Raw genomic sequence first — 25205 nt, 5'->3', positions numbered from 1 at the left:
TGGCTGTGGGAGGAATTTTTTTTTTTTATCGTATCCTTAATGGCTGTGTCATTGTTTTAAAGGTTGTGCCCTGCCCTCTTCCTCTGTTTCAGCCTGACTGCTCTTGCAGAGAGGGAGCTGGCGAATTCATACTCAGACCTCTTTGGCCTCCCACACTCCTATCACCTGCTAGGCTTTTCATTGCCAGATCTACAAAGGGTCTGTCTAGCTCTTAGTGCCCAGGGCAGGGTGGAAAGAGTGGCTAGTAGATCTAGCAGGGGAACTAGAGACTATCTCACACCTTTGGGATAAGGGGTATGTGTCATTCAAAGGTATTGGTTCTCTGTGAGAAAGAAAGAATTTAATGTCTAAGACAGTATGTGCATATTACTGGTTCTCAACAAACTCTGCGATTTCCAGTATAGGCTACCCAGAATTGTTTATTTGGGAGTATAAGGTTTAAGGTGGTGGAATTCATTCAACAAATTCTTACCAAGCACCTAATATAGTGTGGGATACTAGATAGCTCTGGGGATAAGCAGTGAGCAAATTAGACTCTGTCCTTACCCTTAAAGAACTTAATCTAGTAGGCCAACTATATTAATAAGGGTTAAAACTCCCATACACCTCTACTTTTCTTATAATACTCAGTGTAATTTGAAAATACAAACTAGATGCCAGTCTTTCCTTGTGGACTGCAAGCTTCGTGAGGCCAGTCACGAATGTTTACTGCTAGGTCCCAACACCCAGCCCATAGCCTGGCTCCTGGCAGGTGTTCACTGAATGAACTGATGAGTGCATGACTGCCTTGTATTTGCCACAGTGGATAAAAACTTTTCCTCTGCCCTCTTAGAGTCAGTGGTTGCCCACCTGCAAATTAAACTGACCTCAGACAGATTAGCAAGAGAAAAAAAGATATAATTACATACTTAGAATTCACAAAGAAATGTGACTTAAAGAGGTTGTTTGTTAGAATTTGGGGCTTATATACAGTCTTAGTAGAAGATGGGGAGGAGCAGAGGGTACTTCTGGGAGAAGAAATGACTTTAGAAGAGGGGAGAAAGGGAACTCTGGAAAAACAAATAATTTTTGAAAGATAAGTTGGTTCTTAGGAGACTGGACAGGAGATACGATAGTCTGATGACAGTTGGTTTGGGTGTGGATTTCTCATCTCCCAGAAGGGATTAAAATTGCTCCCAGGGAAGGGATTTATGTCTACTGAGTTCTTTTGGGAGGCTCTGCTTTTAGGCAGATAAAGGATTTCAGGAACTAAAATGCCTTCAGCTCAAAATTATTTCTATGCCACTTCAGCTTATTCTAGACCCTTTCATTTCACTATTTAGGAGTTTTTGAAAATTAGTGGGTGGCTTAAAATATACAAAATTAGGCAAGATAATTGCATTAGGAAATATTTGAAAGGATTATTTGAATGGATCATTTACAAAGCAAATGTGCTGAAAGAAAGCAGTCTACAATTTAATAGCTCTGGTTTTTTAAAGTTTTATTTTTTGTTGAGAGTGCTTTTGTTCATTTTTAGAGATTGAAATCAAGTGTTTTCTTTTTATTTTCTTTGGTCACTGTTCTCATAAACTGATTGGTCCATAAGAATATAGTTGTTGTTTAATCATGTTGCTAAGTCGTGTCTGACTCTATTGTGACTTCAGGGACTGTAGCCAACCAGGCTACAGTACTCTTGCCTGGAAAATCCCATGGACGGAGGAGCCTGGTGGGCTGTAGTCCATGGGGTCGCTAAGAGTCAGACACGACTGAGCGACTTCACTTTCACTTTTCACTTTCATGCATTGAAGAAAGAAATGGCAACCCACTCCGGTGTTCTTGCCTTGAGAATCCCAGGGACGGAGGAGCCTGGTGGGCTGCAGTCCATGGGGTTGCTGAGAGTTGGACACGACTCAGTGACTTCACTTTCACTTTTCACTTTCATGCATTGGAGAAGGAAATGGCAACCCACTCCAGTGTTCTTGCCTGGAGAATCCCAGGGACGGCGGAGCCTGGTGGGCTGCCGTCTATGGGGTCACACAGAGTCGGACACGACTGAAGCGACTTAGCAGCAGCAGCAGCCCACCAGGCTCCTTTGTCCATGGGATTTCCCTGGCACGAATACTGAAGTGGGTTGCCATTTCCTTCTCCAGGGGATCTTCCTGACCTGAGGATCAAACCTACGTCTCCTAATTGCAGCCGGATTCTTTACCACTGAACCACCAGGGAAGCCCAATAAGAAGATTAACTGAAATTAAAGGAAACCTTCAGGACTTCCCTCGTGGCACAGTGGATAGGAATCCACCTGCCAACACAGGGGACAAGAGTTTGATCACCAGCCTAGGAAGAGTCCATATGCTGTGGAGCAACTAAGCCTGTGCGCCATGACTGCTGAGCCTGTGCTCTAGAGCCCACGTGCGTGCCATAACTACCGAAGCCTGTGCACCCACAAGACCTGTGCTCCCCAAGGCAAGAAACCGACGTGAGAAGCCCTGCTCACTGCCACTAGGGAAAGCTTGGGTGCAGCAATGAAGAGCCAGTGCAACCAAAAATAAATAAATAAAAAGCTGGAATGTGGATATGAAAGATTTGTTATGCAGTATAGTCCTTTCACATCTATGTCGAGGGCATGGCAACCCACTCCAGTATTCTTGCCTAGAGCATCCCCATGAACAAAGCCTGGCGGCTACAGTCCATGGGGTCACAGAGTCAGACACCACTGAGTGACTAAACATAGCAGAGCATATCAATGGTTTAAATCTAGACCAAGAATTTGGAGGAATGTTACCAAAAAAAATGGGTTTGCCTGTTGATTGGTAGCAAGCCAAAAAACACACAGCCAAGCCACAGATCAAGAGAAGGAAGGATTTATTACTTGCAGCAAGTAAGAAGAATACTGGTGATCTTTCCCAAAGCCATATCTCCCCAACAGCAAAACTGGGAAAGTTTTTAGCTAAGGGTACATGCATGTTCCTAAAGGGGCTTGAGCAGAGGAGAATTCAGCATAGACTTGGAACAAAGGTTAACAGAGTCCAGGCTTTACTTGATTGAAGTCACGAGGGTCAGAAAAAGTCAACACCCCTAAATGGGAAGGAAATCTGAAAAAAGAGTGGATGGATGCATACGCATAACTGATTAATTCACTTTGTTGTTTAGCAGAAACTAATACAAGATTGTAAAGCAACTACACTCCAATAAATTTTTTTTTTTTAAAAAGAAAGCGTACATAAACATCATTCTATCCTCCACCTGAATAGGGCTGTTAGTTCCTGCAGAACTCAAAGATAGGTGTCGGATTGTTTTGTATTTCCCTTGAAGAGGAACTAGGACTCTGGTTTATGCTGAATTGTCGTGTCTTGCTTGGTTTTCCTTTGTTCCTGCATTCCCTCATTTTCCTCAAGATCACTAATTTCTGAGACCTGTTCAAGGGCAAGTGTTGTGGCCAGGCTTAGAGCACAAGATGGCTTAGGCCAATAATGGCTTCTCTTATGTCAAGAGAGCCATGCCTGGTTCTGTTTCTTTGGGGACCCCCTACCCTGTCTGCTTACACAAATACCTTTACTAATTTTAATGCAAAATATCTGCCACCTGGTATCAGATTAGAGCACCAAAAGGTGTCAAGGGGAGCAGTTATGTGATAAACTTTCTTTCCCTGCTACTGAAACATTTTTGGTATTAAATTAGGGGTATTAACTCCTTTGGGCCTCCAGAGGAGCATTACTAAACAGAAAGCAGCACTCCTTTGATTACCATATAAGGAAAACATTTCTAGGAAAAATATCGTAGAATCCTTGAGCAGCTATGCTATCTAACAGCCTCGGGATGAGGAAATTTAAAGAGAATGAAAGTGGCTGACTTAACCATTTTCCCACAGCGAGTGTCTGCTATTTCTGCATAAAGATGTATAATGTTATCCCTAGAGATTCTCACTCCATTATTGAGTCCTTTATTCAAATGAGTAAGTACAGAGTCTAGTTCCTATAGTTGTCAGTGGTATAAAAGGTTCTCGATTTAAAAGTAATGGAGGAAATTACTTGTAAAAAAAAATTAATGAAGGAAACCAGAGATAAGAAGAGGCAGGTTCAAAAAGTCACTGGTCTGTTTCTCAATATGTTGTTTGAGTTTTAGGTTTAAAATGTTTCCTTCCTCCTGAGTTTGAGTCTCCTAAGGAAGAATTGTGCTCCCCTTTGTTAGGTTTCGCTGGAGTTTCTGAGTCAATAGAAACGTGCCAAGCAATAAAAAGACATTTCATAGCTTTGACATAGGAATTATTCTCAGAAATGCTGGCTTGAAGGTTCACCCTTGTGAGGAACTAGTGAGCTGTAGAACCACAGAGAATTCCTGGAGGACAGAGGTCACTGTATACTTACTGTCCTTGAGAGAGGAAGCTCTCCATTGTTTAGCAGGGACAGTCCTTTATTTGTGCTGGATTTAAGGTGATGGTTTGCATTCAAGGTGATGGGACTGGGCAGGTTCCCAGGATTCAGGACTTCTGGTACTAAAGCCAGGAGAGTTCCGGGAAAGCCAGGGCAGTTGGTTACCCTTGCTAGACTGACCTCCTCATTGCAGGACATTGAGCATCTCTGACCCCCACTTGCTGTGAGAACCCCAGACACTCCCATGTATTTCCAAGTGTCCCTTAGGGATAAGAGACTACTCTGAGTCTAACCCATGGTGCTGACACACTCTGGTGCTCTTGGTAAGATCATTGCTGAAGCAAGGTGGATGCCAGAGACCACGTTCAGACTTCAAACCAGCAAGGATCCAAATGCCTTTGGCTCAAGACAAGATGGTGGGAGGTGGCAATATTTTGTTTTGTTTTTAATTTCAAGATTAGATTTATTGATCTCAACAGATTTTCCAATAGACAGTGTGAGTCCAAAATCCAGTGTGTGTTAAAAGATCTCAACAGATTTTCTAATAGACAGTGTGAATCCAAAATCCAGTGTGTGTTAAAAATTAAGAAAATGGATTCTGTTTATAAACTTTTAGTCAAGGTTTTGTCATTTATGGTTCTTACTCACAAATACTGGTTCACACAGAATTTTCAAATTAATTTATGTAGTTGTGCAAGGTGTCCAACATTTAGATAGTTTGGAAGCATAGAAGAGATAATGGACCGCCACCATCACCCTGATCCTGTCTCCTTGGAATCAAAGAGTCAGTGTCAAGGAGAGTACATCCATCCTTCAAAAGGGATGAGACAGAAGAAAGGTGACTTCTGACTTGCAACGATGTAGGATAACATCAGTAAATGTAAGGACAGAATATATTTCGAAAAATTCCTCACTAATTACAGGGCTAGTGTGTGGAATTTAAGTGCATGTTATTATTATATGTAAAGAATGTAGGTGCTAAAGCATGGTTTTATTGATTCAAAACTCCCAGCCTGGTTCTGTTATTAATGGGATTTAAAGAGATAATATTATATTGGGTAACCTTGGTTGAAACATTTCAAAATTGGTCAGTTTATTCTTTATTTAACCTGATTGATCCTCATCCTCTCCCTTTAAACATAAGCTTGTTCACAGAGATAACGGCAGGCAGTCACGTTGTCATGACAACACTTACACGCTGGGAAGAAAGACTCTTTCAGATGGCCAATGGCTGCTTTTTTAATCACTGATTTATACTGATAGCAAAATTAAATAGGGATGGAGAACTGGTAATTATATGTTCTTTTGGCTCAATATTTTCACTTCTGTTACTGACATGTAATTTTTGAACATGTGTTATAATATATAAAATTTATACCAATACATATAATGATATATCTCATCTATTTTCTTTCTTGTCAATAATGATATTCTCGAAATATATGGAGTCTCCTGCTCAAAATTTTTGATAGCATTTTGTTGCCTATATATAATAAATTCTGAACTTAAGCATGTGGTTGTGTAGGGGGCCCTGTGAAAAGTAGTTTCCGCATCACATTCAACGCTCGCTCTCAGCTGCAGCCATTGTAGATCCCGCTCATGTATGATCCTTGACTCAGGAGCTGGGGGAGAAGACCAGGGTGTCACACTGGAAACTATAATATTAACGTTGAATGAAAGAAAACCCACAGCGTCAGAGCTGTGAGTTGAATTTTATTCAGGGTCTTACTGAAGAACAGCCCAAGACAGCCTCTCAGATAGCTCTGAGGAGGGGAGGGCAGAGGGCGGCCGGTGTGGATACAGTTTGGGCCGGGGAATACGTGCAGTCAGGTACACATCTCAGTGGGAGCTGTGGGGATCGGAGAGCTCAGTTCATGCTTTTAGTGCTTTTCTGTGTATGGGAAGATGTAAGAATCTGGGTTCATTAGAAGAATTATTTGGGGCGAACTTGCTTGGTGGTCCAGTGGTTAGGACTCAGGGCTTTCACTGCCGTTGCCCCAGTTTCAATCCCTGGTTGGGGAACTAAGATCTTGCAAGTCTCATGGTGTGGCCATGTTTTTTGTTGTGTTTTTTACCCCTGAGATATCTCCAACCATTTTTTCAAAGTACAAAGTGCCTTATCCTGGTTTTTCCGTCTTGAATTCCTTTCAGGGTGTACTGTTTCAGGCAGCAAGTGTAGTGCTTAATGACTTGATTCTTGGAGAACTGGATGGTGGGCAGTGTTCTTTGTTTTACACTAAGTAGAAAATTGCCCTAAATAATTTTGTCACTAAAGGGAGGTAGGAGTACAGGGAGGAACTGGTTAATTAAAAAAAAAAAAAAAAAAAAGGATGATTAGGAAGAATTCCATGGAGGAAAGATGACCAGGTTTTAGTTCTGAGGCTGTAGAAAAGGAGGAGATTCCAGTTCAGGGGAATAACACACACAAAGGCACAGGGGTGCAGAAATGCACGGCATGCTGAGAGACCACTGAGTGTGCAACTGGCCTGGACTGGAAGAGGCAGAAGGGAACGAGAGGACAAAGAGGGCATTGCAGAGGGCACTGGATGCACTGGTGTGCTCAGAGAGGTCACTTTCTTTTGTGCAGGAAGAGGAACAGAGAGTGGTTGAAGTGAGTGTTCTCTGGGAAATTGCCAGCTGGGGTATGATCAGCAGCAGTATAGCCACAGAAATTGATCATGAACCGTTTTCAAATCCCGGTGAGACTCTTGAGAGCTTGGACTGATGCAGTGCTGTGGGGTTGGAATGCAAGCCAGGAGAATAAGAGCACTGTATTCCTCCCAACACATTTCCTGAAATACATAATTTTGTGTATTGGCCAACAGGTGCTTGGGAGCGTGGGTTCAGATGTGGGACTGCCTACCTTGAATCCAGCTCTGCCGTTACTAGTTCTGGGACCAAGGGCCAGTCAAGTACCGTGTGTGTGTGTGTGTGTGTGTGTGTGTCTGTGTGTGTCTGTGTGTCTGTGTGTGTGTACTCAGTTGCTCAGTTGTGTCTGACCCCATGGACTGTAGCCCGCCAGGCTCCTCTGTCCATGAGATACTGGGGATCTGTCCAACCCAGGGATTGAACCTGTGTCTCTTGCATCTCCTGCATTGGTAAATGGATTTTTGGTCACTAGCACCACCCAGTAAGCCCAATTACCCTCTCTAAGCATCGCCTATAAAATGAGGATAACACTAACCTTGAAAGGTTCTTGTAAGGAGTAAATGAACAGGTAATTAAAGAGTGCTTCGAGCAGTGACTGGCCCATGGTAAGCACTTTAGTAAACATTAATATGAATGCTGGTGTTAATGAGGAAACATTGCTGAGTATTTGTTACTTTTTTTATAATTTTATTAAGCAAAATAAGTTATCTGACTATTTCTCTCTCAGCATCTCAGTCTTCCCCTCTCGAAACATTCCAGGTGGTTTGATGAGTAGTTATTAACCATCCATTATGTGCTGAGCATTGTGCTCAATGCCAGGGATACAAGGGTGAAAATGCAAGGGTCTGGTGAAGGAGCCTGGAGGCCTTTAATAAGTGGCCAATGACCCATACAAAAGAGTGCAGGGGAAATATTAATAGTCTGTATGCAACAAAGGACCACACATGTCAGAGAGAGAGCATGGGAGAGAGGGGGGTTACTGAATATGTTATTTCTAAATTGTTACTAGGCCATTTTCATTTTATTTGTAAGTAAAGTGTGTGTGTGTGTGTGTGTGTGTGTGTGTGTGTGTGTGTGTGTGTTTGCACCTTGAGGCTTGCAGCTTTAGTTCTCTGATGAGGAATCAAACCGCAGCCCCCTGAAGTGGACATCCAGAGTCCTAACCATTGGACTGCCAGGGAAGTCCCTCATTTTGATTTTTGAAAAGCACCTCAGGGCTTCCCTGGTGGCTCAGTGGTTAAGAATCTACCTGCCAATGGAGGAGACATGAGTTTGATCCCTGATGTGGGAGGATCCCATATGCCACAGAACAACTAAGCCCATTCTCCACAATAAGAGAAGCCCGTGGTCACTACAACTAGAGAAAAGTATGTGCAGCAACAAAGACCCAGCACAGCCAAAAATAAATAAAAATAAAATTATTATTTTTAAAAAGCATCTCCCAGGAGTGGATGGTTAAATTATATATTTGTACAACTGTATTGATAAATTATATCATGCTTTTACAACTGTATTTTATTATTCTAAATCATAGCTTTAGGATAAGTTGTAGTAGAATTTTTTCTATAGTCTAGTTTCAAGGACTGGGTTTGAAATTCTGAAGAGCTGCATTAATCCTGGAAAAGTTTTAAAACAAGAACAATGGAAGGTTGTGAGTGGTTCAAAAATGTTGGCAGTTCCTGATTTATAATTTTGATATATAATCTTGAACTGCTTTTATATCCTTCTAGATTCGTAGACAGAATACCTGAAGAACTATGGTCAGAGTTTGTAACATTGTACAGTAAACAGTGATCAAAACCATCCCAAAGGGGAAAAAAAATGCAAGAAGGCAAAGTGGTTGTCTGAGGAGACTTTACAAATAGCTGAGAAAGAAAGAGACGTGAAAGGCAAGGGAGAAAGGGCAATATATACCCAGCTGAATGCAGAGTTCCAGAGAATAGCAAGGAGAGATAAGAAAGCCTTCTTTAGTGAACAATGCAAAGAAGAAAACAACAGAATGGGAAAGACTAGAGATCTATTCTAGAAAATTGGAGATATCAAGGGAGCATTTCTTGGGCACAGATAGCGCAATAAAGGGACAGAAACGGTAGGACCTAACAGAAGCAGAAGAGATTAAGAACAGATGGCAAGAATACACAGAACAACTGTACAAAAATGGTCTTAATGACCCAGATAACCATGATGGTGTGATCACTTACCTAGAATCAGACATCCTAGAGTGGGAAGTCAAGTGGGCCTTAGGAACGATTACTATGAACAAAACTAGTAGAGGTGATGGAATTCCAGGTAAGCTATTTCAAATCTTTAAAGATGATGCTGTTAAAGTGCTGCACTCAGTATGTCAGGAAATTTGGAACACTCAACAGTGGCCATAGGACTGGAAGAGGTCAGTTTTCATTCCATTCCCAAAGAAGGGCAATGACAAAGATGTTCAAACTACCGTACAGTTTTTCTCATTTCACATACTAGCAAGGTCGGAGAAGGCAATGGCAACCTACTCCAGTACTCTTGCCTGGAAAATCCCATGGACAGAGGAGCCTGGTAGGCTGCAGTCCATGGGGTCGCACAGAGTCAGACACAACTGAAGCAACTTAGCAGCAGCAGCAAGGTAATGCTCAAAATCCTTCAAGCTAGGCTTCAGCAATATGTGAACCAAGAACTTCCAGATTTACAAGCTGGATTAGAAAAGGTAGAGGAACCAGAGATCAAATTACCAACACTTGTTGGATTATAGAGAAAACAAGGGAATTCCTAAAAAACATTTACTTCTGCTTAATTGACTACACTAAAGGCTTTGACTGTGTGGATCACAACAAACTGTGGGAAATTCTTAGAGATGGGAATATCAGACTACCTTACCTGTCTCCTGAGACAGCTGTATGTAGGTCAAGAAGCAATAGTTAGAACTGGACAGGGAACAATGGACTGGTTCAAAATTGAGAAAGGACTATATCAAGGCTATATATTGTCACCCTGCTTAGTTAACTTATTTCAGAGTATGTCATGTCAAATGCCAGCTGGATAAATCACAGGCTGAAATCAAGAGTGCCAGGAGAAATATCAATAACCTCAGATATGCAGATGACACCATTCAAATGGCAGAAAGCAAAGAGGAACTAAAGAGCCTCTTGATGAAAGTCAAAGAAGGGAGTGACAAAGCTGGCTTGATACTCAACATTCAAAAAACGAAGATCATGGCATCTGGTCCCATCACTTCATGGCAAATAGATGAGGAAAAAGTGGAAGCAGTGATAGATTTATTTTCTTGGGCTCCAGAATCACTGTGGATGTTGACTGCAGCCATGAAATTAAAATACACTTGTTCCTTGAAAGGAAAGCTATGACCAACCTAGACAGCATATTAAAAAGCAGAGACATCACTTTGCCAACAAAGTCTGTACAGTCAAAGCTATGGTTTTTCCAGTAGTCATGTAAGGATGTGAGAGTTAGACCATAAAGCTGAGCCCCCCAAAATTGATGCTTTCGAATTATGGTGCTGGAGAAGACTCTTGAGAGTCCCTTGGACTGTAAGGAGATGAAACCAGTCAATCCTAAAGGAGATCAATCCTGAATAATCCTTGGAGGGACTGATATTGAAGCTCCAATACTTTGGCCACCTGATGCTGAGAGCCGACTCATTGAAAAAGACCCTGATGCAGGGAAAGATTGAGGGCAGGAGGAGAAGGGGAAGACAGAGGATGAGATGGTTGGATGACATCATTGACTCAAAGGACATGAGTTTGAGCAAGCTCTAGGAGATGGTGAAGGACAGGGAATCCTAGTGTGCTGCAGTCCATGGGGTTTCAAAGAGTCTGACACAACTAAGCAACTCAACAACAAGTCATTTCATCAATACTTTCTAATTTGAGGCTCCAGAGAATTTTTATGGATAGAAGCCCTCTTGGACCCCTGGCTTACTGGAAGCCTCTGACCAGTGCCATCCACTAGAAATACAATGTGAGCCACATATGTAATATACAATATTTTGAATAGCCACATTACAAGAAGTTCTTTAAAAGGTAAAATGCATTGCTGTTTTTAGTATGTGTGTGTGTGTGTTCTTAATATATTTAGAGTAATTTTTCCCCCCAGGTGCTGTGTTTTAAAGATCTATCCATTAGGCTGGGTGACATTTAATGCATTGTTTCTAGCTGCTGACTGCGTGGCACTCTGGGGTTCCCCTTTCTCCTTGTAGAACGATGGACTCCCAAGGCGGCCCTCTTTCCAGCCCTGCACATAATCTCACAGGGAGCACCTCCTCCAGGGTAACAATGTGAGGAGGTGTATGAGCTCTATACTTAGTATTGCTGGCTATAAAATACGTATTATTTACTTGTTTTGAAAAAAAGATATCTTTATCTTATTGATAGATATACTTTAATTTTGTTCAGTGAAAATAGAGCCTTGCAATTGTTTGTTGAGTCAGATCCTTTTGACTGGTGTGTGTGTTAGTCACTCAGTTGTGTCCCACTCTCTGCGACCCCATGGACTATAGCCCGGTAGGTTCTTCTGTCCACAGAATTCTCCAGGCAAGCATACTGGAATGGGTTGCTGTTTTCTACTCCAAATTATGGCTTTTTTTTTTAAAGTTGTCGCTAACCACTTCAGTTCTTATAAATGTGTTTCTCAAACAGACCCAATGGCCATGAAAAGAGGTCAGCTTTCCCAGGGTGACCAGTTAGAATTTAGGCCAAGTGCAAGTAACCTTTATTTGCAATAAGAAAATTTAACAATCCTTGCTTTATCAGAGTAGAATATATTTTTAAAAAACAAGTCAGTCATCAAAGCAGCAAGTGGAAGGAAAATATTATTACCCTTAAGGAAGAAAACCCACGGAAAATTTATACTGAAAATGTACTCTTGCTTTCAAAAATAATTCATACTCTTTGTTTCTCCAAAGAGAACTAAACAGAACCAAACAAAAATACAGTGGGTTCTTTTACTCAGCTCCTTTCCGCTCCTGGCTCAAGGTTTGGTACGTCCGCTATGATATTTTCTTAAGGGCGGAATAGATGCTCTTAGTTCATTCATCAAAGCACATCTGTGACCCGGAAAGACACACAAAGTTTGTTTCTACAAGGAAGGAAGCACAGCAACTGTTTAGGGTGAAGTTCTCCACATAGTCATACACTTGTCCCTGCTGATCTCTGCCTATTTGCCTGCAACAAGGAAGACTTTGACACAGCATCCAATTCATTTGCTTCCAAAGAATGTTCCTCTGTACCCACTTCTGATATCTAAGGATCACTTGTGTGTGACCAGCAGAGTCTTCTCTCAAAAGGCCCAAATGTTATAGTAATTTCTTTCAGAGAGGAAGTAATGGGACAGAGTTGAGAAGGAAGATACTTATTAGAGCATACCAGAATTCAAGACCAGATAGACCATCATTTACAAGTGGACACTTAACTACCAGTAGATCTAGAAAGAAGGAAATGGAGCTAACCCAGAACAAAAACTGTATGAACCAGAGTTTTCACAAGTGAGTGGCTTAGATTTTGAGACTAGAAAAAAGAAACCTATTTCTGTAGCATATTAAATCTGGACTCCTTCCCAGACACCCTGCAAGCAAGAAACCTCTAATGCTTTGGGAGCATTTTTCTAGTAAGAAGATAATTTTAGCATATTGCCTGGGATTTGAGACCTTGTGGGTTAACCAGTACGTTTGTGGGTGAATAAAAACTAGCAAACTGGAATTCTACTTTCTTTTTGGATGTCAGTGTAAAGCAGGACTCAACTCAGGAGGCTGGCGGCTTAGTGGTACAGGCCACACCCTCATATTCCCTCCCTCCCTCTCTTTCTTCTTCCTTTCCCTCTTTGTCTTCTGCTTTCCTATAGTTCTCATTCATATGAGTTGTTATCTCAGCAGCCTCTGGGATTTCAGAAGATAAATCCCTGTTGCTATGTTGTGTCCGACTTTTTTTTTCGACCCTGTGGACTGTAGCCCACCAGGCTCCTCTGTCTATGGGGCTTCCCAGGTAAGAATACTGGAGTGGGTTGCCATTTCTTTCTCCAAGGGATCTTTCCAACCCAGGGATCAATCCTGTGTCTCCTGCTGCAGGTAGATTCTTTACCCACTGAGTCGTCAGGAAAGTCCTCCAGAGGATAAGATATGGAAAAATGGAGCCACTCCTAGCTACATCCACTTACCTTCAGAAAACTAACACCGCACACCTACTGTGTGTATGACATGTTTGTGGTACATTGGTTGATTAAAAAAAAAAGAGGAGCAAGCTTGATCTTGACTTTAAGGAACTTTGATCTGTTTAATTTGTGATAAACAGCATCTCTAGACACTTTTTCTAAACTTTTGACTACTGAGGACCCACAACTTCAAACAGTTCCACATCCTAATCTCTAAAGAAGTCCTTCTAAACTGTGAGCACTAATTTATTGTTTGAGGTTTCTGAGAATAATTTTTCTGTTTGCTTGTCCTTTCCTGGAATCTTGGCCCAAATATCTAATATTGTCTTATGCTGCATTCTATTTTGAGAAGATTAAAAAAAAAATGACACTCTCTACACGTGCATCTCTGGCAGATGGGATCCACAAATACCCCTGCCTCTTTTCTGCCAGTAGCCTCAGCATCTCTGAGAAACTCGGAGCTCTGTGTACCACTCTTTCATTTGTTGGAAAAGAAAAACCAAGCTGTTGCACAGGTGTGCATCAGCTAATTGGTTTTGTCATTTTGTTTTTCCCTGGAGAATCTTTGCTTTTTTCTCCTGACCTAGAATTGGAAGAAGTAGGGGAGGAGGATGGTACAAGTCAAAGCATTAAAGCCTTGAATCAAATGGATGGCTGAATGTTGCTTGTGGTTGGTTGAATCCTGATAGTTTTGAGGTTTGTGATAAATTAGACCCAAGATAGAGTCTGCATTTGGCATTTTTACAAGAGTTGGAAATGCGGTTAAGATGCTTGCTTGTACTGGTGGTGGTGAAATGAGTGAATGATGACCAAATTATATTCCAACAGTAGAGGGTTTGGGAAATGTTGAAGAAGTTGGGAGTCAGGAGCCTGGGTTTCTGAACTCAACTTTATAATTTATATGCCTGTAAGTTTCGTATTGAATATGGGGTTGCAAAGCTAATCCTTGGTGTACTAGTTTCTTTCCGAGGTCCTAGGTCTGAAATTCACTTTCCTGCCATTAGATGGATGAGTTAGGATCGACTTCAGCTGTTAGTAATGTAAAACTCTAAAATAACAGTGGCTTATTTACAATAGAAATGTATTTCCCTTTCGCACAGAAGCCTGGTAGTAGCAGTCCACCGATGTAGTGGCTCTGTTCCACACAAAGACCTCAGGAACCCAAGTTCCTTGGCCCTACCGTTCCAGCATCCCTAGGGGGTAGCCAGTGTGCTGATGGTCCCAGAAGACTTGTCTGTTCCAGACAGCAAGAAAAAAATGTGCCTGCAAACTATTTTATGAAGAAGGTTCTTAAAAGCTGCTATACAGTCCTAGAACTTACATCCCAATATTAGAATGTAACCTGCATAGCCATAGCTAGCTACATGGGAGGCTGGGAAATGTATTTGGGATGGCCAAGTGTCCAATAAGAAGGAAAACACTCAGAACTGATGAACAGTTTGCAGTGTCTGCTACCTTATTTGGGAGACCCAGACACCAGGCTTCTCATGGATGAAAGGAAGATACAGAATAGTTTGCCCACTTTATTATTTTAAAAAGTTTACACATAATTACCTATTATATATTGTGGTTATAATTTATAACAAGATTAGAAAATAAAACCACCTAGATGCAATGTGAAGCCATATCATTTACTGCTTTCCTGCTTCCAGTGCGGTCTACCACGTGCTAAGTTCCTTTTAGATTTGATGCTTAGGGAAAAGTTTCCTTTTTGGTAAACTTATTTTATTAGATAATTCAAACTTTGTAAATTTTAGGGGCAAGAAATTAAATTTCCTCTCAACTCCGTGGCTCTTATTTTCTCATGTTATTTTACTGTTTCAAATACATTTCCATCTTTTATATAAGCTGCCTCAAATTCTCTTTTAACTTAGATGGAGAACAAACATCTCAGAGGAGTCATAAAAGAACAGCTTTTACCCTGATCCTTTATGATGTGTATTTTAAAAGTTAATATCCGAAAAACATTTTTCTCTTAACTCCCCCACCCAATCCATAGCCTAAAAATCCTGTCTTACATTTTACATCAAATATTAAAGCTTGTCCACTAACACTCAGGCATACTGAACAAATTACTTCAATTATGCTGATTTTTTTTAAGGACACAACCTTTAAAAATACTTATGTGAAAATACACAACCTTTAAAACTTCTAACAAATAGAATGGTTTGCAAACAAAAAAATGCACTGAGATGTCTCCAGTGTCAATGACAACCAGTTTCTCCGCCTTTGCTAAAATCTGTTTTTTCACCTGTAAAATGGGAATAGTGTGTCTCCTGTACCTGTCTTCTCCAATTGTGTGGGATCAAATGAGATTAAATTAGTTGCAGGACTTTGACAATTCTGTAGTGTTCTAGAATTGCTTTTTTTTGTTTCTATATCAGAAACAAAATATACACATTTTAATCTATGGGAGTATAGTTCTGTGTGCTCCCACACATAGATTTTGTTTTTAGAAAAGATGGCAGCCACTTCAGCATGCTTTCCATATATATATATATATATATATATAAATTTAGGCTGTGCTGGGTCACTTCATTGCTGCATGCAGGCTTTGTCTAGTTGTGCTGGGCAGGGACTGCTCTCAATTTGCAGTGTGACGACTTCTCATCGCAGTGGCTTCTCTTGTTGCAGGGCACAGGCTCTAGGGTGCACAGGCTTCAGTAGCTGTGGAGCAAGGGCTCAGTTGCTCCATGGCATGCCGGTTCTTCCCAGACCAGAGATCAAAGACCTCTATTGGCAGGGAGATTTTTTTAAATTAATTAAATAATTTTAATTGGAAGCTGCTACTGCTACTGCTGCTAAGTTGCTTCAGTCGTGTCCGACTCTGTGCGACCCCATAGACGGCAGCCTACCAGGCTCCCCCTGTCCCTGGGATTCTCCAGGCAAGAATACTGGAGTGGGTTGCCATTTCCTTCTCCAATGCATGAAAGTGAAAAGTGAAAGTGAAGTCGCTCAGTCGTGTCCGACCCTCAGCGACCCCATGGACTGCAGTCTACCAGGCTCCTCCATCCATGGGATTTTCCAGGCAAGAGTGGGGTGCCATCACCTTTACTTTATACTATGGTGGTGGCTTTTGCCATACATTGACATGAATCAGCCACGGATGTACACGTGTCCCCCATCCCGAACCCGTCCCATCACTCTGGGTTGTCCCAGTGCACCGGCTTCGAGTGCCCTGTTTCATGCCTCGAACTTGGACTGGTCATCTACTTCACATATGGTAATATACATGTTTCAATGCTATTGTCTCAAATCATCCCACCCTTGCCTTCTCCCAGAGTCCAAAAGCCCGTTCTTTATATCTGTGTCTCTTTTGCTGGCAGGCAGATTCTTAACCACGGACCACCAGGGAAGTCCTCAGTTTGCCTTTTTAATCTGCTGGCAAAAGACCAGACTATAGTTTGTTGTCAAATACTCTGTCAATTTTGTAGCTTCTCCCTAATCATCTTTTGTCCTAATACTTAATGTAGAAAGTCAAGTCCTTGCATGCCACTGTTTAGAATAACAGTGACCTTGAAGTTGGTCTAGGCAGCCTCTGGAATAGCTTCCGTCTTGCCATCAGCCTAAAGAGGACCACAGCTCTAAGGGAAAAGTGTATTGAAGACCCTGCCAGAATAGTGGAGGGCTGGAGAATGGGCTTTATTTAACACACTTTCAGACCTGTCTACCTTGAAAGAGTATGGTGCTAGTCGTCATTGTGTCTGTCTGATTGAATGGAAGCCAAAGAAAGATTGCTGCCAGAGGTAGATGTTTGTCTTCTCTCCAGCTGCTCACTGTGAAATGATAATCAAGTGAGGAAGGTGTGTGGATGGGTCGACTGCTGGCATGGCAGCTGGACACGTTCTCTGAACGTTATTGCACAGTTGCTTAATCATTTGATCATAGATATCCCTATTACACTGTATTTAGGCACTAAATGCCCAAACTTGAAAGCAAGGAATATTAGGGCTGACTTGTTGATCATCCTGCCAAACCTGAATAATCCCACCTGCTATTGAACCGGAGGCACTGCTGCCATTCAGTGCACAAGTGGTCAGACAGCTGGAGGAAAAAGTAATAAACTGCCTGGCAATTTTATATATGCTGTAGCCTTTACTTTTAAAGTCACCCAACAAGTTGCTGATTCAAGAGCATGCCCACCCACATACATTCTCCATTTTGTAATGTGATTAAACTTTTGAATATTGGAGATTGCATTGGTTTCATCACCAGTGTTTCCCAGTGCTTCTTAGAAAAACAAAATTGAGGTTATCACAATGGCCTGTAGCTTTCTTAAAATATAAATTTATAAATATATTTATAAAAATAGAAATATAAAATATAAATTAAAATCCAAGTTTTAATGTTTTATTTTTGCTTTTTTGGAGAGGGCTAGAGACTTTAAGCCTGTGGCTTCTCAGTAGTGATTGTAAATTATGCTACTTTGTACTTTGTGCACACTGTAAAAGGAAGTAGTGTTCTTAGATTATATTTCATATCTTAAAATTTTAATACCCCTTTTTATAATTTGTAAGAAAATGCACATTTTATTGTGTAAGTGTGTCAAATGAGACCTTCTTATGATATCTTAAATATTCTGTAGCCAGGTCATATGATTAACTTCAGTCATATGTATTGTATAGGTGTGAATGGATGAATTCATATTTACAAATACCAATTTTCCCTCTGGATAATTTTTAGTGGCTTACATCTCATGCCCTTTAGTCTTTAAATTTGTCTTTGCAGAGTCCTCTTGACTGTTTTGATTTTGGTTAACAGTCTGTGAACAGGGAGGCATAATTTCCCTTTTATTTTCCACCATCATCAGATCAGTTCCTTTTGCATACTTTCTTGAGGACCTGAGGCAGAGCAGTCTCTAAAGAAGGGTGCCTGAAATAATACTTAGACTTCATAAGCTATTTTGTTCTCATTTCATTTCTACTTTAATGGCCTAGCTGCATGACATAAAGCAGCCACATGCTGTTTAAAGAGATGCCACAAACTCAAACCAGTGTGTCCTCATCTGATGCTTTGCTTCTGAATGGACATGTGAGTGGCCAACACGCTCATCTACTTTTCTTGATCTAAATAAAAACTACCTTTTTAGTAAAAATCACATTTGGGAATCTTAGTTTTTCAGTGAAGTGCGCTGTGGTTGATGCCATTTCAAAATGTATTTTCTCCACAGTCTTTTCCCCTAAAGCCACATTTGAATGAAGAAATTAATAGTGACTAGTAACCGAGATTTACTGAGTGGTTATTACGTGCCTGGCTTTGTGCTGAGCCCTGTGTTCCACATCAACTGTATGGTGTAGAAGCTGTCATCAGTTCTGTCATAGTAAGCAGACAAGCCATTAGAAATGAAGCCATTTGTCTGAGATGACACGGCTAGCCAGCGTTGGAGCTGAGATTCAAGGGTATTGACTGACTCCAGAGCTCTTGTCGGTAATATAGCCTTGAAACAAATTTAGTTGAGTAAGCCTAGCAAAGACTTATGTCCCCAGTGAGTTTAAATTAAGAAATATTGTGTTGAGCTTATGCCAAAATACTGGATAAAAATATACAAAGTATGTAGTATTATAAGGCCCAAATTTAAGAACCGTTTAAATTGTGAGTTCTTGGAACATTTACTCAAGAATCTTCAACAGGAATATCCTCAGTTACAAAGAACTCTCTATTTCAAAAACATTAAAAATCTTAACTTTTTTAAGGGAAAATATAGGAGAAAGAGTTAGAAAATCAACACTCTCAAAACTGTCAAGAGTTTTATTAGCGATGTCAGAAGACTGCAACCACAGGAAAGCTCAATGGAGTAAAATGTGTAATTTTTGTGAGGCTGTGATAGACACTTCAGAGTCCTAGATAGGCCTTGCAAATAAATATAAGAAAGAGCAGAGGCGCTGAGACTGGGGCAAGCTTTCCTCCCCTCTGTCGGCAGGCCAGCAGGTCAGAATTCTGAGAATTCACAGATTTGGGGCATTTAGGGCTCATCCCCTTGTCTCTATAGTTATCATTTTTGCCAGTTCCTTTGACTTAGGACAGTTTCAAACCACCTTCTAAGCAGCCTCCGTGTGCTGCCTGGAAGCCTCAGCAAACCTATAATAAATGATCCTGACCTGGAGTCCTGGCCCTGTGCTCTTGTCGCCAGAAGTCAATGATGAAGCTGGAGGGGATGAAGAACTTTCTTGCTGTTTCCTGACAACAAAGTTCTAGGTCCAGAAAAAATAAAGGGGCTAAGTAGTGAGTAAGAGAAGAAGAGAGAGAGAGAGAGGCAATGGAAGCAGACCACCGGTGAGCAGAGAAATGGTTTTAACGCTAAATTCATATACAGCAGTTTAGACCTAGGAGCCTGACTCCTTTGGGAATAACATTGCTCAGAAAGAGTAGCCAGCAGCAGCTGCAGCTGAGACTTCAGAAGAGAGAGGTTTTTCTTCTCCAAGAATGGGAGCATTGTGCAGATTGCTTTTCTGATTTTGAAAACACAGACCACACAAGAACTTCACGAGTTTTCCTTTGCATAGAGGGTGAATTCCTAGCTCTTATGGAGTTAAGTCTTACCCTGGACCACTCATCTCTCATTCACGTGACCTTCTGTTGTAATGACATGACGGCCTCTTTCCTGCCACGGGGACTTTGCACTTGAGATTCCCTCTTCCAGGAATGCTGTTCCCTAGTCTCTTCCCAAGGCCAGCCCCTTCTGTTTGTGACAGAAGGGTGACATTGTTCTTTCTTCAGACTATCCTACCAAATAGCCCATCACCAGACACAACTGACGCCATTATCCGTAAATTGCCTCTTTTATTCATTGCTGTACATTCTCAGCTTCTAGAGTAGTGCTTGGTATGTAGTAGAGTCCCTCTGTGCACGAGAATGCATGAATAAGTGGGTGAATGAATGAATGATGAAGTATAATTCACATTTTCTGTTTTCTGAAGCCAGGAGTCAGATGGCATTTGGTAGATAAGAATGATTACCTTTTGTTTTCCCAGACCAGTTGTTCTTAAAAAGTCTGGTTCCCAAAGCCAACAGCATGAAATCAGTAGCACCTGGGAACTGTTAGAGATGCAGAGTCTCAGGCCCCACCTCAGAGCGACCGAGTCAGAAGCTTGGGGTGGGGGTGGAGGGTGGGAGGCTGGCACCCGACAATCTGTGTTCTAGCAGGTTCTCCAGGTGACTGATGCTTGAGAACCCAGGTCTCGGATGCAGGGTCTGGCTAGGTCTATCTGATGACCTCTGTGCCCCCAGCCCTGGAACCATGCCTGGCACAGAGTAAGCAGGAAATGTTTGTGGAGGGAGTTCATCTGTCTCCTCTTTGTTCACAAGGTCCTCACCCCCTGCCTTGCACATTGAGGCACTGGGCACACAGCAGCTGTCGAGGAAGGGAGTGAGGGCCATTCAGAGGACCAGAGGGAGACTTTTGTGCTCTGTGCTGCAGACGTTACCAAATTTAGCATCCCAGCTCACCCATCCCTCCTTCCTGTGGCCTCCTGAGCAGAAAGGGAAATTTCCAGCTGCTGCTAGATGCTCATTTGTTTCCATTTGACCCTTCGGTTCCTGCTAGTGAGCCCAAGGGAGAGGGTGAGGAGAGGCTGGCTTGCCTCACTCACAGACCCAACTGCGGAGAAGAGCCCAGTCCCAGGGGTGGAGCCAGGCCCGGGCACTGGCGCCCAGAGGCGGCTGGAAAGGCGGGTCCTTGCTGCTCACAGACAGGCCCCTTGTTCCTTTGCCAAGTATCACTCTTGGCCCAAGAGATTCCCAGCACAAGAGGGACTTTCTTGGGGCTGTCAGCCTTGCTATTTTTATACTCAGACTTGCAGGCCCTGCTTCTGGGACAGAACTGCACACAGTGAAGTGGGCCACTTGGAAAGGACACCTGTACCTTTCCACACCTACCAATGAACCTCTTCTCCTTGAAGGCACCTTCACTAAGAGGCAGGGATGCAGCGATGACAGGACAGAAGACCATAAAGCTTCTTAGGTGTGAGATCCTGTGGGGAAGGGCGGAGGGAGAAACACGTGGGATCTCAGCCTCCACTGTGTGTCTGGGGGTGGAATTTGAAGCTCAGGCTTCTAACGGGAGAGGCTGCAGATCCACAGACCAGCTGAGGTGGCCTGAGTTTACTGGATGCAGATTTAATGAGGGAGTAAAGGAGGGAGGCCCCTATGCAAAGCCTGCAATGGCAGTGTCCTGGCGTTGATGTACCCAGGCTCCAGGGTGGGTCCTGGTGTGCTCAGTTACCAGCTCTGTAACCCTGGTCAGGTCAGCAGGCCTCAGACTCGAAGCCATTGTGTTCTTTCTTTTGTTCCCATCCCCATTTACTCATGTTCTGAATTCCCCCAAGCTGATCTTACTCAGGTCTCTGAAAAAATAGCATCCGTTTCTATACTGGGACCTAGTTTACCCCTTGGCCTTAAACCAAACTGCAGAAACAACCCTCACACACCCCGCCCCCCCAACAAGGAGACAAGACAGAGGAGTGTATGCACATATTTGCTTCGAGTTGTTTGTGAAAGATTTGGGTAACTTGAAATTATTTAATCATGCTTAATTTCCTGTAGGGGGAGGGGAAGTTTCCATCGTAATTTGAGACAAGCGGCAGTTTTGCCTCTGACAGATTTAAATGAGAAAAGCAAATGCTGGGATGCCAAACACCCTCATGAATGCACATCTGTGCCATCATCTTAATCAACGTCTTTGTTTGGCTTCTTTTTTTCATCTTGGCGATGGTAGCAGTCTCAGTGACATGATGCGGTGACATTTGCACAGGGCAAGGCCAGCCCAGTTTCTTTGAATTGCTGTACTGGCTCCAGCCTCTTATGAATGGCCACGTAAGAAAGGGCCTCTCCTCAGAATAAAGTGATCCCCCAATGTAGAGTGCAAATTGATTATGTCTTCCTATCTATGTATGTTCATCCAGCTGCTTGTAATTTCTCCATCATGCCTCTCACTCTATGGATTTCTTACTCTGCTTCCTCTTCTCTCCTCTCTTCTCTAGTATTTTAGCCCATTTTATAAGAAAGCCCAAAATGAGATATTTAAAAGCAAATAATCATCCAGTAAACTAATAAAATATTGATATGGTCCAGAGATGGCAGAAATTGCCCAGTAGATGTATTTTATTTGTCCCACCCCACACACACACACACACACATACATACACACAGTGCATAAAGAATTATTTTTTTAATTTAAAGGCCTTTGGACTTTGTACATGCTTACTGGATTGCCTCATAGCTCAGTTGGTAAAGAATCCGCCTGCAATGCAGGAGACCCCGGTTCGATTCCTGGGTTGGGAAGATCCACTGGAGAAGGACTAGGCTACCCAGTCCAGTATTCTTAGGCTTCTCTTGTGGCTCAACTGGTAAAGAATCTGCCTGCACTGTGGGAGACCTGGGTTCAATCCCTGGGTTGGGAAGATCCCCTGGAGAAGAGAAAAGCTACCCACTCCAGTATTCTGGCCTGGAGAATTCCATGGACTGTATAGTCCATGGGGTTGCAAAGAGCTGGACACGACTGAGCAACTTCCACTTTCACCGGTTTGCCACAGTCCCCACCATTCTCTATTGTGTTCCACACTATGCTCATTCCTGTATTTACATTATTGTTCTGTTTTTAGAGTTCCTTTTCGAATTCTGAGGCTTTATCAGTCTGTCTTCTTTGGGGATCTTCTGTGTGCAGTTTGGAATTCCAGAGTGTTTCAAAAGACATGGCTGCTTTTAGGTGTTTACCATCAAATGGGAGGAGTTGTTAAAGCAAAGATAACAAGTGCAGTACCCATAAATCCAGCAAGTCATCCAGAAAGCAAAGAAAGTTAGAATCGTACTCACTGCTGGGTGTGTGACCCCAAACGGTGAATCTTACTAAGTTACAAAGGGGTTCTGTAGATTTTGTGTGTAATCTTGCAGATTTTGTTTGAGTAGTTGATTCTGACTAATGGAGCTTTAGCCTGTTCATAGGGTCCTTGGAACTATAAAATGATGATAATGGGTCCTTTCTATCCGTGTTATCAAGTGTCAACCTTGCAGTTCTTTCTTCCTTTCTGTATTCCCCCTCTTAACATACTTGGTGTCTGTAGGATGGCTTTAGTTCTCATTTGGGCTATGGACATATCTGCCTGCGGAGTTCTTCTGACTATTGGAACTAAAACCAGAAAACTGTAGTTGTTTCTTCTTTTAATAAACCCCCCCCTCTTTTTTTTCTTCCATTTTCCAGCAGATATATGGAGTGACCACTCCTTTCAGACTGATCCAGATTTGCCACCGGGCTGGAAGAGAGTCAGTGACATCGCTGGGACCTATTACTGGCACATACCAACAGGGACGACTCAGTGGGAACGCCCTGTCTCCATCCCAGCAGATCTTCAGGGTTCTAGGAAAGGGTCCCTTAGTTCTGTAACGTCATCTCCCACCCCAGAGAACGAGGTAAAATGAAGTATCTTTTTCATGGCTTAGCAGAATGGATGTAACTTGTGATTTCTCTTTAGACTCATTGTTTCTGCCCCAACAGGTCATCAAGGTAAGCGTTCCAATTTTTATGCATGTTGCATTTGAAACCTCTGAAATGCTTCCTCTTTGTGAATAGTGTTAATATCATCTTTCAGGGATCTTTTTATTTTTTAATGGCTTTTGGTCGCTTTAAATACCATTTCAGGTACAGAAAGTAAGAGAGGCTGATTAATGAGAAGTGGTTAAGATTCCCTAGGGCTCACTGAGGCAGTACTTTACTCTGTAGGTGCCACTTCACAGTGCTGGTTCCATAAAATATTTACACATGGAAGAACGTCTCTTGGCCTGACGTGTTATAATTACCACACATCTTATTAATATCCTTGGGCTCATTTGATTGCACAGAGAGGATGTCTAAAGGAATAACCCTTGAGAACCCTTAAATGCTTAATTTCTAATAAGAAATAAAAAAAGAGAATCTGTTTATTTAGCAGAAGTGACATTATTTTAGAAATAATTAGCAGCATAAATTTGTTCTATCCCTGAGGAAGAAATCTGATGTTTAAACAAAGAATTGAGGCATTAAAAAAAATTCCATCATGATCGTTGTTAATACAGAAACTCCTGCAGTGAACCTTTCTGAATCCCGATAACAAAATATTCAAGAGAATTACAGTAGCAAAAGGTCACAGTTAAGTAATGTGTGTGGGTTTTTTTTTTTTTTTTTTTTTTTTTTTTTTTTGAGAAAAGAGGTTTGTTTCCTGACACACAGGCACTTCTGTCTTTTCTCTGACCACAGTCTTGTTCTTTAAACAACTTATTTTCTTTTACTTTGAGGACATGGAAGGAATTTGAGCTGCATCTCTTACCCAAAAGCCTCTCTACATATTTGCTGCTATTATTACCCTTCCTGTCTTTAAAAGTAAACGACATCTTCCATTATTTATTTGCTCTTCTCTAAGAGGCAGGAAGACCTACATTCCAACCACATTCTTGCTGTTACTGGGCTTCAACATCTCACTCACTCCACCTGGGCCTCAAACTCTCCATCTTTCAAGTAATGGTTAGAGCAAGCTATAACCCTCTGTTGATAGACTGGGGCTTCAGTTTATTGGTTCAGGGCCCTGATGATCAGACACCTGCTTCAGTTCCACTGAACCATTTAGGATTTCATTGCTTATCACTGGGCAATTTTGGTAATTTTTTTTTATTAGCATAATATTCCAACTCCCAGAGCAAATCCCATTCAGTGTTTTATTCACCTTGTGTGAGGTGTGCTGGGAGGTGGAGATGAACCAACTCAGCCTACGAGGAAGTGGAATCCTCCTCCATGCCAGCCCAGGTGTCTCTTGGCATTTCTCCCTGGACCTCAGCGCGGCTCCCAGGAGCCGAGTGGGCCAGGACACCCCTGGGCCCTCAGTGAGACTCAGAGGTCCTCTCTCATCTTCACCTGCACTGCTTGGCATCTCTGTTAGAGTCTCTCCAGCCCAGGACTTCACTCTCCTATTGCATCCCTTTACCATCCTCACCTCCAGGGAGAGCCCTGCAAGCTGAGAATGCCAGGGTGCCAAGGAGGCATCTGGCACCAGTCTCCATCCATCACAGACCGGGAAGCCGAGGCACAGAGAGGCC

The 25205-nt window shown here is 42.2% G+C and overlaps 1 protein-coding gene across 10 annotated transcripts in view; it reads left to right on the top strand.

Annotated features, from left to right (window-relative positions):
• APBB2 (amyloid beta precursor protein binding family B member 2) overlaps nucleotides 1–25205 on the top strand; it is a 379350-nt gene that overhangs the window by 235148 nt on the left and 118997 nt on the right. For 7 of the 10 annotated variants that reach the window (XM_018049390.1, XM_018049388.1, XM_018049391.1 and 4 more), the window contains one exon: nucleotides 23341–23549. In XM_018049390.1, coding sequence (XP_017904879.1) covers nucleotides 23341–23549 — 209 coding nt within the window. The remainder of the gene's footprint in view (nucleotides 1–23340; nucleotides 23550–25205) is intronic. The other 3 variants (XM_018049395.1, XM_018049392.1, XM_018049396.1) reach the window with 1 other exon arrangement.

Source organism: Capra hircus, chromosome 6 (assembly GCF_001704415.2).
Source record: "Capra hircus breed San Clemente chromosome 6, ASM170441v1, whole genome shotgun sequence".
Taxonomy (NCBI): domain Eukaryota; kingdom Metazoa; phylum Chordata; class Mammalia; order Artiodactyla; family Bovidae; genus Capra; species Capra hircus.
This window is presented reverse-complemented; position numbering and strand designations above follow the sequence as displayed.